Below are 17,342 nucleotides of genomic sequence, written 5' to 3'. Positions count from 1 at the left end.
CTTAGTATATATGGCTTCTTTAATGGAAGCGTTTCAAAATTTGTGGAGATTATAAACGAACTCCAAAAAGAACAAGGAAAAAAGAACAATGGAAAAAACTAGGATTATTATAGTTAATTAATTAAGACATTTTTGAAAATAAAATGTCATTCTAGGAATAAACCAACTTAATATTAGCTGCACACAAAACAAATGACTTGCACGGAATAGCGAAATCTCATAATTCGCAATATGGATACATATGAAAACAATAAATTTACAAGGTAAACAATCCTTGTCATTATATCTCAGTTACGTTAGAAGATGCTTTGTATATATAACAACAGAGATTCTATTCTAAACAGTGTGGGTTTGGGACAAGTAAACACGTTCACAAATAGGGAAAGTATTGGATTAGTTAAAATAAAGTCAATAAATCTTTGGATTTCTAGCACAGTGGGACGGTGGATATTCTCTAGTCACTGTCGCTGTCGTTATCTTTGTTTTGTCGGATCACCTTAATGTCGGCGCTGGTCTCAATGTCGACGATTTGTTTGGAGGTGAAGGTCGCTATCAGTTCACGACCCCAGAAATATGGTTTGCGGGGGTGAAGGACGACTGTTTTCTTGACCTCGTCACCAGGTTTAATAGGACTGCTGTGAATTGTAACAGAATTGGCATGTTTATAGCTGAAGTAGAACACAGGACACATATAGAATAAGTAATTTATCTGTTATCTAAAACATTTCAAGGATTCTTTTCAGCTCCAAATTTAACTTTTAAATGTTGACGTGAAAATACATACACAATTAGTTCAGTATAAATATGCACAAATGGTTGTATCACTTGGCTTGTAATCTAAATTTCGATTGGTTCAGATCCTGCAAAAACTTTGGTTTTATACACATTAATTTTATAATATTTTTGTTTTTAAAATTAACCTGTTATTTATTGACCTTCATTTAAAACAATATTTAGATAAATTTGGCCTGATTTGGCTGACCGGTTTGTTAAACCACCCCGAGTGTGTTGAGACATTTTTGCAGTATGTAACCTTTACCTTATATCTATGGTTTGTGGAGCTAGGAGACCCGAGCCCTCCACGGCTATTTCAGCCTGGGTGAGCACGAGCTGTGTCGTGTTCTTGAACACAATGGTGGCCTCCGTATCCTCTTTCGCTTCAATGGTTTGCGGAACCTAGAGGTACAAGAAAATATTTACCGTATCTGGCAGGAACATGTAGAAGGATACTTTACAAAAAATATATTTCCCGCTGCTATATGCTTAGGAAAAAAAACTGTCGATCACAAAATGAAATGGTTTTATGGGTTTGCACCTGTATAACAAGTTGTGGTTTCTTCAGTACAAAGGAGACTTGCGTGGATTCCATGCTGCCCGAGTCTATGTTCTTCCCAGAGATGTACAACTGGAATCGTCCTTCGGGGTTCATTCCATCGTGATACTCTGTCCCTTTAACGGGCATAGTTACTATCTTCTCTGTACGATAAAAAAGGTCAATTAAATGTATTATGTAGTTGTACAGAAATACAAGAAGTCCAGTAAACCAAGTATAATTTATGAATTCTAAGTAAATATCAATCATTTTTTAAAATATGAATGTAGTTGACAACTGTTGATATTGAAATGGGAGAGCTGTTGCCATGTATTTTCAAATAATAGATTTGTCAGTTCTGAGAGTTTCCGGTGCCCAATTGCTGTGAAGGATCGACTCACTGCACAGGACAACTTTTTCACTGCCAATTACGTTTTTATACTGATTCAATATAAAAGTGCTATAAACATATGTCTTTTCATAATATATACAAGATTTAGTGTATCATTTTAATACCATCTTTCGCTTTTATGGTTTCCTCAAACGTCTGCGTCTTGACCCTTGACCCCGCCACCCCAGTGTAGTAAGCATTGACCAGTGACACAGTCAGATGAAGTTTAAGGGGTCCATCGGCTGTGTTTTTGACGGCCACCTTAATCTCCATATCGTCTCCAATCAGTGTGTTATCTGGCGGACTAACGGTAAAGTTTAACACCTTGGTGGTGTCCAGCTTGTAGATATTCTGCTTCCTTCTTGTACTGTATCTGTTCACAAATTTGGCAACTCTTCTTTCTTGTTCACTTCCTGAGAATTACAGAAACTAATATTCAGCTAATTATTAACAAATTTAAAAACAGTACTATAGACTTTTCTTAACCTAATTTATTTTATAATAAGTATATTATCATAAATTAACCATAAGATATGAAATGATATATAGATGAAGTTACCTTTAGATATGGATTCTATGAATAATACATGTATACATGTGTATTGTTATGCTGAGCCATCATAATACTCTTTCCCGCCTAAAGCCTTACCATCCGGGTATTTGTACAGGTGTGTGACGTCCTCGCGGTCGTTTGAGCCCATCCTCTTGGTGCTGATGTAGTGTCCCACCGCGGAGTGATCTATCTGGCTTACTTCCATTGTACCGTCCTTCTTCACCTACGTCAAAAGCATAACACAAATTGTCCCTTGCAATATTAGGATGGAACCCCATTTAACATTTTGAAAGTAGAAACGATTGATAATCATGTCAAAGAACGAAATGTATACAGCGTTTGTCCATCAAAACCAACTATCCAATGTCTAAACGTACCACCCACTGAACTCGATCTCCGTTGACCTCGCCAAAGACAAAGGGTATGTCAAAGTTTAGGTATACGTGACCCTCTTTGATGGCTGTCAGAGGAGCCGGGCCGCATCTCATAATTCCTGCGATTGAAAATATTATGATTGTTTGCAATGTATCATACATGACAAGTTTTTGTTATTTTGTGTTAGGAATGCAGTGATTCTAACCTTCGCTTGCTTCCTGAGGCGTGGCATCATGAGCCTGCCAACCATCGTAACCCTCGGGAAGGTCTAAACGTCGGAACCAAGACTCGTTCCATACATGGAAATTCCTTTTATCAATGTGAATAAACATTAGTTTGAAAGCATAAAATGAGGTTGTGGGAGAAAGCTATAACTTGGTTGATGCTGTTCTTACCAAACAGAGTCGTTCATGTCTTCTAATGGTTCCCCGTCCTCGTCCCAATGGCTGTCAATCGTCATGCTGCTGTCGGTGTCATGCGCAGAATCAAAGTTTGTCACAGACCGGGTCGGTATTCCGAGGCAGCGACACACTGAAGAATATCAGATAAAGAAGAATAATTTCATATCTCTCTTGGTGATAAGTTGATTTTGAATAGCATTAAGGTTTTTTTTATACGTACTTGTGGTAAGAAGACCGGAAAACACCCAGCACTGTCCATATCGTACGGGCTTGTTGCCGTTAGTGTGGTACTCTTTGATGATTGGGACACTTCCTGTCCACTTCCAGGGTACTGTGCAGTCCTTGGGATACTCCTTTGTCCATCTACCCGCCAAAACTCCATTATTGTCACAGGAATTACACTAAAATTTAAACACTTAATCATGTAACTTACTTTTTGCTCCTCGATTTCGCGTAAAAATTGCGAGATCAAACATAACTTACTTAACTGAATAGTATTTATTCATGATATAAACAAAGAAAAGAACTGGTTAATCTTAATTCTACCTTCATCATAAATAAATAAATAAAAAAAATGCTAATCTATTTTGATTCTAATCCATGTTTCGATAATAATGTATATCACCTTGAGTTACCTTGCACTGTTTACGCGAAAATAAAATGTCGCAAAAATGTAGGTGATTTATAGTACATCACCCTTCCTTTAAATAAGCTATGCAGCGTCAGCAGCAGAGAGAACTTACCAGTGACGACAGACAGCGGATCACGGACACAGGAGAAGTACATGCCACGTCTGATAAACCTCCCTCCAGTAACAATTGTAGGGCAACGTCTAACACAGGGTCATCAAACTAAAAACAACAACGTACATGCATGTCTTCAGAATTATTTATGCATTGTAGGTTCCAGCATCCAACTGATCTGAGTAAACAGTGATTGGGATAAGCATGTGCCCTGCGCCAGAGTCGCATTAAATTAAATAATGGCACATCAATGTTAAAAATGATGCGCCTTGCTGGCGCAAATTATATTATACTATTACAGTACATACTTTTCAACTTTGAGCTTTCCCCCTATAAACGCTTAGAATCTCTTTCGCTACAATTCTTTAATGATCGCTGTTATTTTACAGAATAGAAGTCAAATGTTGTACAGCATGATCATGACTTTGTTTTGTAAAGTGTTTTTGATTGGTTAATATTGTCAGTTTAATATTTAACGTGCCAGGTCTTAATGTAAGCAGCTGCCATCATACCACTGAAAAAAATTCCCCATCTCGAAAAAGAACAAACTTTTCTGATATAAAAAAAAAAAATCAGATAAAAATGAATGAACAGATAAAGCAGAACAGGTGGCAGAAATAGCGAATGGAGATGCTATCGGTAAGACGGGTGCAACCAAACTAAAATTCAACTCAAACTGGATGAAATGAAGAATAAAAAAAACCAAAGAATTGAAACTAAATAATGGTCTTCATTGCTAAATAAAAAATATTTTTGGTAGCTTTTTATTCAGTGTCATTCAGTAATTTGACAATTGCAATGAAATCTTTTATAAACTCATCAAATTTTAACTTGTCATTTTACAATGTCCCATAAAATTTCCATTTGGTGCATTGATTTTGGAAATGTCACATTAACACTGTCTTGGAACATGCCATTGTCACATTTAGCCAATGCTTATCCCAAAAAGTAAAGAATTCGGGGAACCCCTAGAACAAATTGTCTTGCAGATGTAGAAACATAAAAATCGGTTAGTTTACATGGTATTTTCTTTATCATAAAACTTAAATATAAATGAGATTTTTTAAAACGTCTAATGTGCTTGTACCAGTTGCCCCAAAAAAACCCACCCCAGGCTTAAGAGTTTGAATTTAAAAAAAACCCCAAAAGCAATAGCAATTAATCAAGGTTTTGATATCCTGTTTTTGGTCAATATCATTAAAAACTGTTTAAAACAACCTTAAATCATCCACCCCCCAAAAAAGAACAAAATAAAAAAAAAATAGAAAAAAAGAAAGAAAAAAATATCTGAAACACCCTTAAGAATCATTTGAACAAAAATAATCTCAGAGTAATTTAGTCACATTCATGAACTACTAGTATTCATTTAATCATTTAGGAAATATTTACTTGTCCAAAATTCCATGGTCGTCCATACCACGTGCGGCTTGTCCAGACTCTTCCGGTCTCGTTCAGGACGTACTCCCCCCTCTCTTCCTCCTTGTCCATGTACACCGTGTCCTCTACAAACAAACGGACAATACTCCAGTCAACAAACAAACAAACGGACAATACTCCAGTCAACAAACAAACAAACGGACAATACTCCAGTCAACAAACAAACGGACAATACTCCAGTCAACACAAACAAACAAACGGACAATACTTCAGTAAAAAACCCCAAACGGATAATACTTCAGTACCTCAGATAACCTCTTTAAACCTTAATCACCAGACACAGAGACCTATAGACATCGATGTAACATCCACATGAAGATGAAAGTTGAAGAGAATGGAAATTATTTTTTATCAATAAAACTGGGTCTTTTGAAGAGAGTTAGAAAATTAGCTGCGTATTCCTTGTTTGCAAAAAGCTATATCGCATACCTATGCATTGATTTGGAGATTAGATTTTACATGTATTTGAGGTGCAAGAAAACGAAGAGCAAAACTTTATATTAAATGCGCAAATAAACTAAACGCTTTTGGGGGATGGACAAAGAATCAAACAACCTTTCGCCCAAGCATTGAAGAGAATGATCATTGATTCATTCTCTTCGTATCTCTTGACGGCATCCGTGTCCTTCAGATTTGTCTCTATGTAGAAACGGTATTCCCCAATACTGCTGTCAGGTGCTGACGTAATCGCGCACTCCAGACCTTTCCCGGCAATATTCTTCACTTCCGCAAACCATGTTTCTGTGGCGTCGGATGTTTTGGTTGTTGGTTTTAAATCAAGGGGAATTCTGATAACAGTTCCTTTGCTTTCTTGAGGGCGTGTACCTATTAAGAAAAAATATATATCTTATATGAAAAATCTTTTGATTGATCTATAGACATATTGGTAGACAGTCGGATAGACGGACGGACGAACAGATAGATAGATAGATAGATAGATAGATAGATAGATAGATAGATAGATAGATAGATAGATAGATAGATTGCTTAGGTTGATCTATAGATATATAGGCAGACAGTCGGATAGACGGACGGACGAACAGATAGATAGATAGATAGATAGATAGATAGATAGATAGATAGATAGATAGATAGATAGATAGATAGATAGATTGCTTAGTAAGATTTACCGTAAGTAAACTGCAGCAGTATGACGTCATGGTCTGACTTGACTTCCCTATCAAATTCAACACGGATAACAAAAGCCTGCCCCCTTCTATAGATATTTCCGGCTTTTTCAAATTCATTGGTGTGATGGTTCTTTCTATTCAGTTTTGTCTGACAATCTACAGAACTTACATTCAAAGTCGCAGATGCTAAAAGAAGAAAAATCCCAGTTTACTAAATAATGTATACCAACACTTGTCTCAAAGATATTCATATGATACATATATATTTAGTCTATCTGGGCGTTTCTGAACAATTGCATAATAAACGAAACGTAATGAGATTCTGTTAATATCAAACAGGTTTTTGTGGTTTTTATTACTGATAATTTCGAAACAATCATTCTCTGGTAATTGTAGCTATTTGTGTGCAATAATAATCTAATACCAAAGGTGAAAAGCATGTTTTAAGTCGACCCGTTTAAACGTATTTTTCAGTTGTTTTTTCGTGAGCAATTAATACACTGGTAGTGTGAAAAAAAAACTTATTTGTTCCAAATTCATCTAGAGCTCAAAATGAAATGCAATCAAGTTCCGAATGATTTGCAGCATGTTTGTTGAGTGGATCCAGGTACATGTAGTTATTTTATAAGAGGTTGTTTTAAATTATTTTGCAAATGATGAAAGTACAGGAATACGGTATAGCATTATTTAGTAATCTATAAGTATAAAGCATAGGATGATATCAATAAACAAGTGTCAGGAAATGTAAAATGCGTTTCTTTTGAATTCGTCCATGTATGTGTAATTGTTTGAATACTAGCATACCTATGTAAAATAAATAATAAACAGCAACTCAAAAAGTCCACCAGGATATGAACTTGATTGTTCACGTGATTAAATCTTGTGAAGCCCGAAGGCCTTCTCGGAAGATTAGAACACTTACCAACCAAGTTCATACTCCGGTGAACTTTTTAAATAGCCCTCTATTACTAATAACTACGTTTGAGAAATGCAAATCGTTTATAATTATTAACATATCCGTGTTTTTATGTTCACAATAAAAAAGGTAAATCATTGTGACATTCACATAGAATTGAACGTTTTCGCTATTCTACGGGTTCATATCAGGAAACATATTTTCAAATGTAAATATTCTAGCTTATCAATACGTTAAAACTCGTTTGTAATCAAAATATATATTCTTCTATTTTAAGCATATTGTTTTAAAATAGTTTCAAAAGCTTTAGAAAATCATATACAGGGTTGACTTAATTTCCGCGTTAAGAGACATATTTTATTATTTTTTTAAATTTATTTTTTTTTAAATTTTTATTGACTGAATGACACTTTATAATGTAATATCTTATATTTTGTTATTTTCATAGATTATTACTAGTATATATACATTTTTTTCTAGCTTTAGAGACTTTCGCTTTCAACTGTTTACACTTTGTTAACACCTGTATAAAGCTGTATTTAAAATATTCAACGTTTTGCCCTACCAAGTAAATTTGAGACTTTTCAAATTTTTTTTCTGAACCCACTAAGCACAACCACTTACGTTCGTCCTTCGGTTCGAGGACCTTATTCCTTGCTCGTAAGTCTTCATCGGACAGGGAGGAGATGCGTCCCTCTTCTTCTTCACTGCCCAATGCTTTTCTAGTTCTGCTCCTGTCCATGATAAAATCGAAACTACAGTGCACAGTTAGAAACAGCAGGGAAGTCAAGTGTATGTGCTTACGTTACATGTACTTGTATATGTTTTTGGATAGAGCAGTGGGTTATTTTTTCCTTCCTCGTGTATCAATATCTGTTTATCTTTTGTGGTCGAACCTACCCTCCTATTCTGTTACAACCGCTCTTCCTGTCACAATACAATATGTATGCACGTTATACCGCTAACACACGCTAACTGTGTAATTTTATTTATTTATTGTTTACATCAAAGTGTGTAAAACTCACCACAAATACGTGTCCTCATTCATGTAGTGTATGAGGACACAATATTGTTTAGAATTGTAACAACATTGAAACAACATGCAATGGGTCTATCTATATTGGTGAAGATATTTCAATATCGTTTTAATGAATTTATGATTGTTGACCATTTAGGTATCACACATACCCCATTCACCCGTAGCGTATATGAATTGACCTATATTTGAAACAACCTCTTATCACCTGTGACCAAAGGCCTGTACATTTAAATAACCCACATGGTCATAAAAGTAGTACATTTTCGTATTTGAAAACTGTATAAACCCTCAGATAAATATAGTTTGAAATTTGATCGCAACCGCAAATTTTCTATATCAGCCTGGACATGAACGCAACAGTAGTATATATAGAACCGGGCAAAGCATAACTTGAAAAAAATAAAAGCACTAACAAACTCGATTTTCGCTCGTATTACATGTACCTGGTGTGTTAAACACGCATATTTTAAAACTGATGTACAGCAGGGCGTGGTTTTTGCCTCATTTCGTTAGTCTAGCTACCAAAAAACAGATAAATTGCAATGTTGTATTATAAATATATCAAAGAACGTAAATTAAGGAACTCAAGCTCGATTTGGAAATAAACATAACATTGCATCTATGCTTTGTTTTATATCATTTAATGAGACTAGAAACCGCTGTACCTATTCAATGCATGTATATTGATTATTATATATATCTTAAACTTCATTCGGACTGTGTTAAAAAAAAAACCTTTAAGCCTGAATCTTTTTTATCATTAAACGCCAAAAGAATGTATACCTTTTCTGCTCTTTATCACTAGTATCTTCCTCGGGGGGTTGTCCAGCAATGCGACGAATCCCCGAGTATATCGTGTAAAAGACGCCCCAGAAAGCCATGGATATATTCCACAACGGACGACGTATCAAAATAGCACACCGATTCTTAAATTTCTCTAACAACTCGTTTTGAAATTTAAATGTTGCCCCAATTCAATAGAAATAACAACTCTTACATGCTGTCAGAACGTATACTGACTCTTAACGTACATCGGAGTAAAAAAAAAAGAAAGAAAGGGATTTCGACATTTTCCACATGAAACTCTACTGCAGTAGCCTTCACAGCTGAATGCCTTTTTTCCTGTCTTGGCTCTTGTACGGTAACGTTATCTGTACATTTTAAACGTTTACCATCTCTCCATATGAAATGGTGGCATAGTCCTCAATCTGTCACCACTTGTCAGATGATCATGTCGACATGTGTGTTGTCTTTTCAAATACAGTTTTGATCAATTTTGGCTGATGATTAATTTTAAGTAATGAAACTTTATCTAAAATCATTTTTGGAGGGACAAAATATCAGAGTTGTATCTTTCGAGAGGGTCGTTTCATAGTTGCATTTTTTTTTAGATATATTGAATTGCTGAGCGCCAAACAATTGAATATAGCATAATTGAGAAGGTATGTTCTTGTTATGCTGGCTAGAGCTCAAATCATGCTAAAAATGTAAAATGGACCGAGAACAAATAAGAGCTTATTGATTGTATCTTCAACGATTAATTAAAAATGCATGCAAAGTATTATACACGCATTCATATTGTTAAAGCACTGCAAGTTCACAATATCAATTTCTTCCTCCATGGTATTATACATGAATAGGATAATTGTCCGTTTATACACGTATTTCGTAATCGAATACAAAACAATATGCCCGGAAAAAATAGGCTTTTATCCTTTACTTTGACGTGTGTATTACAATATAAGTTTTAAACCAATTATTTTTTTCAAAAGTAAATTGAAAACAAGATATGATCGAAGTAGTCCCTAAACTTCGTAATATCTCTGGGTTTTACACGCTCTTTTTTACCAAATATTTCTTTGAGTATTCAAGACGAATGCATACATATAAAAGAAAAAAATCTCAACCCGATTCATACAGTATGAAAGCGAACGATGATGCAAAAAGATTTATCAGTCAGTGTTTATTTGTTATATTTATATCTACCAAGCATGATTCTCTCTATTTCTTACGGAAACTTATAGCTAATTCATAGCTCCATATAAACAGCCATATTGAAATTGTATGAAATAATCATGATAATGTCTTACTCAAATTTCCATAGGAGACGATTTGACTGTTTCTTATTTACAACTACATGTAACGTACTGATGTACATTAATTAGTTAATTTAACTAACTTTTTACAATAAATTTATTAATTTGTTATAAGAAAGATGTAAATATAAACAATAAAATGTTTTCTTTGATGATAATGCGGGTTATGAAGGTGACGACATTGAAGGAAAAATACATGTATTTTCCTGGAATGTCGTCACCTTCATAACCCGCATGAATCACCAAAGAAAACATTTTATTGTTTAAATAAACCAAAAGTCGTGTCATCGTGTCATTGAATAAATATGCTATTGGCATTGTGATATTACGGAGTATTTTCTTTGGGAATGTGAGCATATCAGCAATCGAATGTCATTTATCTTCGCTACTAGCCAGTGGTTCTTGATTCACTCTGCTTCTTTACAACAGAGAAGCAGACTGGATCGTAAACTCTTGGCTAGTGAAATATCCATTTTCACATTTATCGAGCATTGTAACGTATTCCTCTTTTATTTCCTCTACCACGGAGAGTTTATCGGTATATACAATAAATAATTAAAAAAACCAATCAATCAAAATCAATGAATCAACCACAAGGACACAAATACGGATCACAAAGCAATTCAATAAATAACATAAAATATTAGAATTAAAAGCACACTTCCGATGCAAAAGTTGGGAAATAAAAGCATTTTGACAGATACACTATGCCAGATAATTATGTTAGGTCCCATTTTTTGCACCCAACTATTGTTCGATTTCCTAAATATTCATATACTGTATGCCATATAACAGAGACCATTGCTTTGAGAGCACAAAACCACTTTTGTTTTAAGTTCATCTCACAAGAAAGGGTTGTGATATATATTATCTCTAAGATTTGATAGTTTGTAGGAAGATAATAATTCCAAAGGATTTTTTTTCTTACAGGAAATGAGTTTTTCTGAAAACCAAAGATAGTTTTTTTCCCTTTAGAATAAATGTCTCAGTGACATTTTATTTATAACATATATAAGTTTCCTATAGAAAATTAGGATTTCCGACCAAATTGTGTAACGTTCTCTGTGTTAAAATCCTATATCGTATGAAAATATTTAATTCAGCGCGGTATTCAATTTTTCTGCAAAGCCTGGCGTGTTATAGGACTGATAGCATTAAAATAAACATTCAATACTTTAGAAATTGCATCTTTTAAAAATAAGTTTATATACATGATTCTTTAAACAGCACCCTGGACATATTAAAAATGCCACCTTTGCACTAGTGTCTAGCAGAGTGTTTCTTCATTACTTTACTTTCAACTTTCAAGTCGATCATAATATGTACTTCGTAGTGATAAAAACTACGTCTTTGAATAAGTCAACATCTAAATTTTTGGAAGATGCTTACGGTCTCTCAAGTTTGTCTTGAAAAACGTTACCAGGTTGGAAGAAAATGACTGCCCCAATTTACTAAAAGTGCAAAATAAAAAAGAAATTATAAATCTGCATAAGACAGAAAAAGTTACAGCTTGCCGGGAAAAAACGTTTTTCGGGAACCCTACAGTATATGAAAAAAGAATATACATGTACGTCATAGACTCCTTTGGTATCAAATCCAAACATGTCCGTTTACGGAATAGTAGCTTACTAAAAGTTGCTGCATCTAAATTAGTTTTACGAGGGTAATACCGTTACTTAGCAGTATTTTTCTATCTTTTCTCTTTGCTTTTGCATCCGCTTTGGGATATGGCGATTGTTCCAACTTGTTTCATTGTACAACTATACGCGACAGCTTCTTATTCCAACGAGCCAAATGTAACTTGTAACAACCTTAGATAGGTCGGGAAAAGGACATTCAGTGTGCACAAAAAACTACATGTTATCAAGCCTAGCACAGCAGCAGGACACACACGCAAACACGTAACATACATGTGCTTGATATCATTTTAAATATTGATCGAGAAATGACTAGACTACAATTCATGTCTGCCGGCTAGTTCAAGGTTTAAATAACAACACCCACAATGTAATGTAATGCCACTACTGACAAAGTGTCCGCTTTTTTGGTAGAATAAAATGAACCTCGCGGGAAAAAACCATGCAATGCGCCTACCTCAGGTTGTAGCGGTGTTTTTTGGGAGGGACAGGGGTTTCCTCGCTCGTTCTTCGTCTTCGTGGCATCTTCAAATCGTCCTCGATTCACATTCCTAGCTGAAAATTTTGATTTTTTACATTTTTGTTTAAAAAAAGAAGAAGAATACAACTCATTCAAAATCTTAAATCAAGCGGAGTAAGGATAATACGCTGAATATAGCGCCGAGACCTTTAATCTCAAACCCAAACACGGAAACTCAGAAACAGGGCGAACAGGGTGAGGATTAATCGGGGAAGGATTAGATAATGCTGGCTGTTGTGTGAAAATCAAAATCAAAACCGGATATGTATTACTTTCTGAAGTAAATTGTTGATAATTTTCTGCAATTAATTCGGTTTAATTGGGAAAAATGGAATTAAAAAAATATATATAGAATACGGATAACACATTGCAGTAGCGTTTAAACTTACAATGCAGATTGTTTTCAAAATAGATTATGAGTAATCGTCAACCACCCGGATTTGGATTAGTGTTCACCGACACACTGTTAAGAGAGGACAATGGGAGCGGACAGTGTATAGAGTGTCTTACACGCGTCGTCGATTCGTGTAGCGGTATATATAGCTATAGCGGCTCACGATTTACTGAATTATGTTGTGCTTCCACAAAACCATTCATGATGACTGTTTACCACTGCATGATCTAAAAGCACATTGTCATTGATGTAGCAAAATGTTTGTTATCATTGATTGATCGGATAGTTGTTTAATGCATAAAATTAACAGAGGCGGATCCAGCAATTTGGAAAAGGGGGGGGGTTCCATTTGATGAAAACCAATATGTGCAAAATTCACCATTTGTCAATAAACAATGACTTTTTGAACGTTTTCCGTGCGTTTACAACTGTATTTAATAAATTGATAGAAAAGAAACACGAAGAAACAAAAAATAAATCAGACTAATTACGACAAAATATTATAAAAATGGATATTTTGGTAACTTTTTTATGTATTTGATGTTTTTAAATTCTGAATTATTTCTCGATTTTGATTTCTATCGACTGCCTTCTTAGATAAAGGTCTAAATATAGAATATGACAAAAGAAAGGGGATAATTTATCTGCTGAATAAATGGTTCGTGTGTAATACAGTAGTAAAAGCAATTGTCGTCCCAAGGAACTTGATGTGACCTCTGTAATGGACGCGCTACATCATCCGGCACTAGTGCAGATGCGATCATATATAGAAAAGTTTTGAAAACTTGGGCATTTTCATAATAATTTACATATAAACCCTTTAAACGGTATTTTTGTTACAGAATTTAAAATTCCGATTCTGGGAAACAAAAAAAAGGCTTTCTTTTGTGTTTTATGTGGGTATGAAGATAGCTAGCATTCCAGAAAAATAGCACAACCAGCATAAGCGGGTCATGTAATTTTCTTTGTACAGTATTTTTGGTATGAAACGAAGTAAAACTTATCTACTATAATTACTTTAGTTAATTAACGAAACAATACATTTGAAAGAGGCTTTTTTAAGTAAAACGAATGCGTGTAATCGTACTTGAACGTCGTTTTACTTTATGGCTTGTCAGTTCAAAACTGTATGAACTATAATCAATTTAAAAAAAAAAAGAAATAGAGTAGAAAATACATTGTAGCTGTTATTATAAATCTATCTTTTTAGCGATACTACTTAATTTTGTGTATTTTTTCTTTGATTTTCCACATGTTTACTCAGTGTAGTAAACACCGGATGCTGAAGGGGAGTACAATGTACTTTATTTCGATAAAAATTCGATAGGGTTTTTTCATAGAAGAACAAAATTATGGGACCCTGTACGAAATTCTTTTAAATAAGCAATTTTAAAAGCATTTCTTTGAGATAATTACAGTAGTTCTATTATAAACGGGAAAAATTGCCTTTAAATATGCATTGAACGTTTTAAAAAAAAATCATATGTCCCAGAGAAAGGGGGGGTTCCGACCCCCGGAAACCCCCCTCTGGATCCGCCAATGATTAAACTATCTTGATACTTACATGTGTATCTCCATATTGCATGTACATGTAGTATGGTCATACAGCCATGAAGGGAATCTAGGTATATTTCATGTATACTATAGTAACGCAATTGAAGGATGTAATTGTATTAATATCCAATTTCTCAGTTCGGTTAACCTTCGGAAATTATTTTAGGAATAAGAAATCATTCCTTGAGTATTATAATGATATGCAATAATGAATATGGTCGGGACCTGATCAATAAAAATAAAGTCCATTACAGATTTAATAACGCCTCGACTGTAAGCTAGGATCACCTTGTACATGTAACATTCAAAGAATGATTTCTTATTGATTGTTTTATAGATAGATAGATAGATAGATAGATAGATAGATAGATAGATAGATAGATAGATAGATAGATAGATAGATAGATAGATAGATAGATAGATAGATAGATAGATGGATAGATAGATAGATAAATTGCAAATATACGATTAAATATTATTCAAATCTTGACATTTTTTAGGGTTAAGGAGGCTCGGTGGTCAAAAAATTAACCATCTCAGATGTCCTTTAAAATTTTAGATATGGTTTGTTTAGCTTATTCTCTTATTACTCTTATAATAATTAAGTTAAAAAATGCATATATTTAAGCTTGGAAATTTAGATATTTTTCTATATATTTATACAAAGCTCTTCTTCTCAAGGAGATTGATAAACATGTATCTGAAAATGGCCACAACCATCCAGTCCTCTTGAACCCCGCTTGCACACTAACAGTGCGTCACTTAAGTTGCGTCATTGATGAATACTAATTCGTACATTTTATAGTGTTATCACGAACAAAGACACTTGAAAACGTAAATAGATAGTTATGAAAATAGTTAATACATAGAAAAATTCACTGTAATTAAATTAAAAGGTATGTATAAAACCTTGAAACCCATGAAAACACTGCCAGCAGCCACGGCCGTATCGCACCTCTCTTGCAGTTGAGGCAAAAGGTACATGTTTTGCAGTAGAAGACTAAAAGAACAAGATACGGTATTGGCTGTATTTCGTTTCGAACAAGATATCGGGGGGAAAAGTTCTAGAGAAAAGTAATGACCTCGAGGATCAACTTAAAAAAATTGAAAATCATTTTTAAAAATTTGAAAAATGAAATGCTTTCTAGTAATGTATATCTTTTGGTGTTTCACGAGGGTGTAAAGGTAGCTAACACATTGCCAAAAAAATTATTTTTTGGCAATGCTAGCTTACTACATAGCCCGCATGAAACACCAACGAAAGCCTTTGACTGTTTAGGTTTTATTACTGAATCATGTAATGATTCATCCATAAAAAGTTATCAAAACTATAGAAAACACCGCGTGCAAGTCTGTGCATCCAAGATAAATGTCAATAACCACAACATGTACTGTCATATATTTCCATTGGTGACCACTAAGGTTGAAATGTTCAGTTCCGTCAGACTTTTTTATTTCTTTTTGTCTTTATGGTGGAACGGTGGTTGCTTTCGCGGAGGTTAGTTGTTTCATCAATCAAAAGCGCCTGGTATGAAAACATCTCTTTTAATAATATGATTATCATCTTCGCTAGCCAAGTGTCCGATTCGTTTTCCTCATCTGAGATGAGAAGAGATGGGATATGAGAAAAAGGGAGACGAGAAAAACGAATCGGACACTTATCTAGCGAAGATGTATGATTATCCACTATACTATAATAATAGTAGTTGTCATTATAGTACAGGGGAAAATCTTCCTTTTTGAAAGAGAAATTTTACGTCAGGGGCCTGTGTCTTCAACGTATTGTTTTGAATGCAAATGACTGTGCAACAAATTAAGACGTGCTATTTGTAATTTTCTGTATTATATGGGTGCGACCCACAATGAAACATGTAAATCTGTCCGTGTCAGTGCATACTTGCACAATCTTTCGTTAGCATAAGGAATGGAAAGATTCTTTTTTAGTTCTTGGACGTGTCTTTTTGTATTGCGAAAGGGTTTCCCTGTCTTTCGTTATATCATACCGGTATTAGCTTTCTGCACTGTGTGGGATTAGAAGCCTCGAACGTACACACAGATGAGAATTCAATATCTTTTTAAATTGCTCTCATCGTCGGAACCCAGGGTTTTCTATCCGTAACACTGTTGAAAGCAGTGTAACGTATAGAAAACCCGTGGGTTCCGACGATTAATTGCTCTACACTTCAGAGATAAACCCCTGTCACACCTGCGTCCTCACGGCGATCCCACTGTGTCCTTTAAAAATGTAAAACGCCAAGGTAAACGTAGTTTACAACGCAACGGCATCTTCGTCCCTCGTGGTGGGGTCGCTTTGAACATTTTAGAACGCCATGCGACGGCGCGCACTTTGAACATGCACAAATTACGCGCTGTGGCTCTGCGTTCTGATAAACACGCCGTATAGAAGCGAAGTGAGGTCGCCATGACAGCGCCGTAAGATCTCCAACAGCGCCACGAGAGCTCCGTCGGCGCGCTCAAGGAACGCAGCTAATCGCAGTGTGACGCAGTGATAAGTCAAATGCGCTTGCACGGAGACCTCACGGAGTCCTTTGGGATCTCACTGCGTCACTTTCGCGCTCTCGCTGCGTATCCACAGCGTTTGAACAAGTTGTTTTTCATTTGGCTGCGTTCACACAGCGACCCCAAAGAGCTGTTGCTGCGTTCATCGCGCTCTCGTGACATTTCCTCTGCGTTTATACCGCGCTCCCACGACGTTTATAGTGCGTTGTCATCAAGACCACGAAAACTCGAACAATGGCTGTTGTACAATAGCAAGCGATGTAATGATTAACAAACTGGATGTAGATGACGATGTAAAAAGTAGCATTTGCTAATATTCCAAGA

The 17,342-nt window shown here is 35.1% G+C and overlaps 1 protein-coding gene across 2 annotated transcripts; it reads right to left on the bottom strand.

The window, feature by feature from the left end:
- Positions 1 to 12,872, bottom strand: LOC128186765 (protein-glutamine gamma-glutamyltransferase 4-like). 2 transcript variants are annotated; one of them, XM_052856654.1, is made up of 16 exons: positions 12,698 to 12,872; positions 12,488 to 12,585; positions 7,883 to 7,992; positions 6,343 to 6,528; positions 5,768 to 6,037; positions 5,165 to 5,277; positions 3,776 to 3,883; positions 3,253 to 3,433; positions 3,027 to 3,162; positions 2,837 to 2,940; positions 2,634 to 2,749; positions 2,353 to 2,479; positions 1,829 to 2,116; positions 1,316 to 1,476; positions 1,040 to 1,176; positions 1 to 635 (listed from the first exon to the last, which is right to left on the bottom strand). In XM_052856654.1, exons 2-16 carry the CDS (start codon positions 12,553 to 12,555, stop codon positions 455 to 457), a joined length of 2,286 nt encoding a protein of 761 aa, XP_052712614.1. In that variant the 5' UTR covers positions 12,556 to 12,585; positions 12,698 to 12,872; the 3' UTR covers positions 1 to 454. The 2 variants fall into 2 exon arrangements, with proteins under 2 accessions (XP_052712614.1, XP_052712613.1); XM_052856653.1 differs by lacking the exons at positions 12,488 to 12,585; positions 12,698 to 12,872 and adding an exon at positions 9,081 to 9,459.
- Positions 12,873 to 17,342: the final 4,470 nt, after the last annotated feature.

Source organism: Crassostrea angulata, chromosome 6 (assembly GCF_025612915.1).
Source record: "Crassostrea angulata isolate pt1a10 chromosome 6, ASM2561291v2, whole genome shotgun sequence".
Taxonomy (NCBI): domain Eukaryota; kingdom Metazoa; phylum Mollusca; class Bivalvia; order Ostreida; family Ostreidae; genus Magallana; species Magallana angulata.
This window is presented reverse-complemented; position numbering and strand designations above follow the sequence as displayed.

Excerpts from the sequence above, each read along its gene's own strand:
- LOC128186765 (XM_052856653.1), bottom strand. The coding sequence starts at position 9,178 with ATGGCTTTCTGGGGCGTCTTTTACACGATATACTCGGGGATTCGTCGC. Across the intron at positions 6,529-7,882 it reads CCTCGAACCGAAGGACGAAC|CATCTGCGACTTTGAATGTA; the intron begins GTAAGTGGTTGT and ends TTCTTCTTTTAG. Across the intron at positions 2,117-2,352 it reads CCTGTACAAATACCCGGATG|GAAGTGAACAAGAAAGAAGA; the intron begins GTAAGGCTTTAG and ends TGTAATTCTCAG.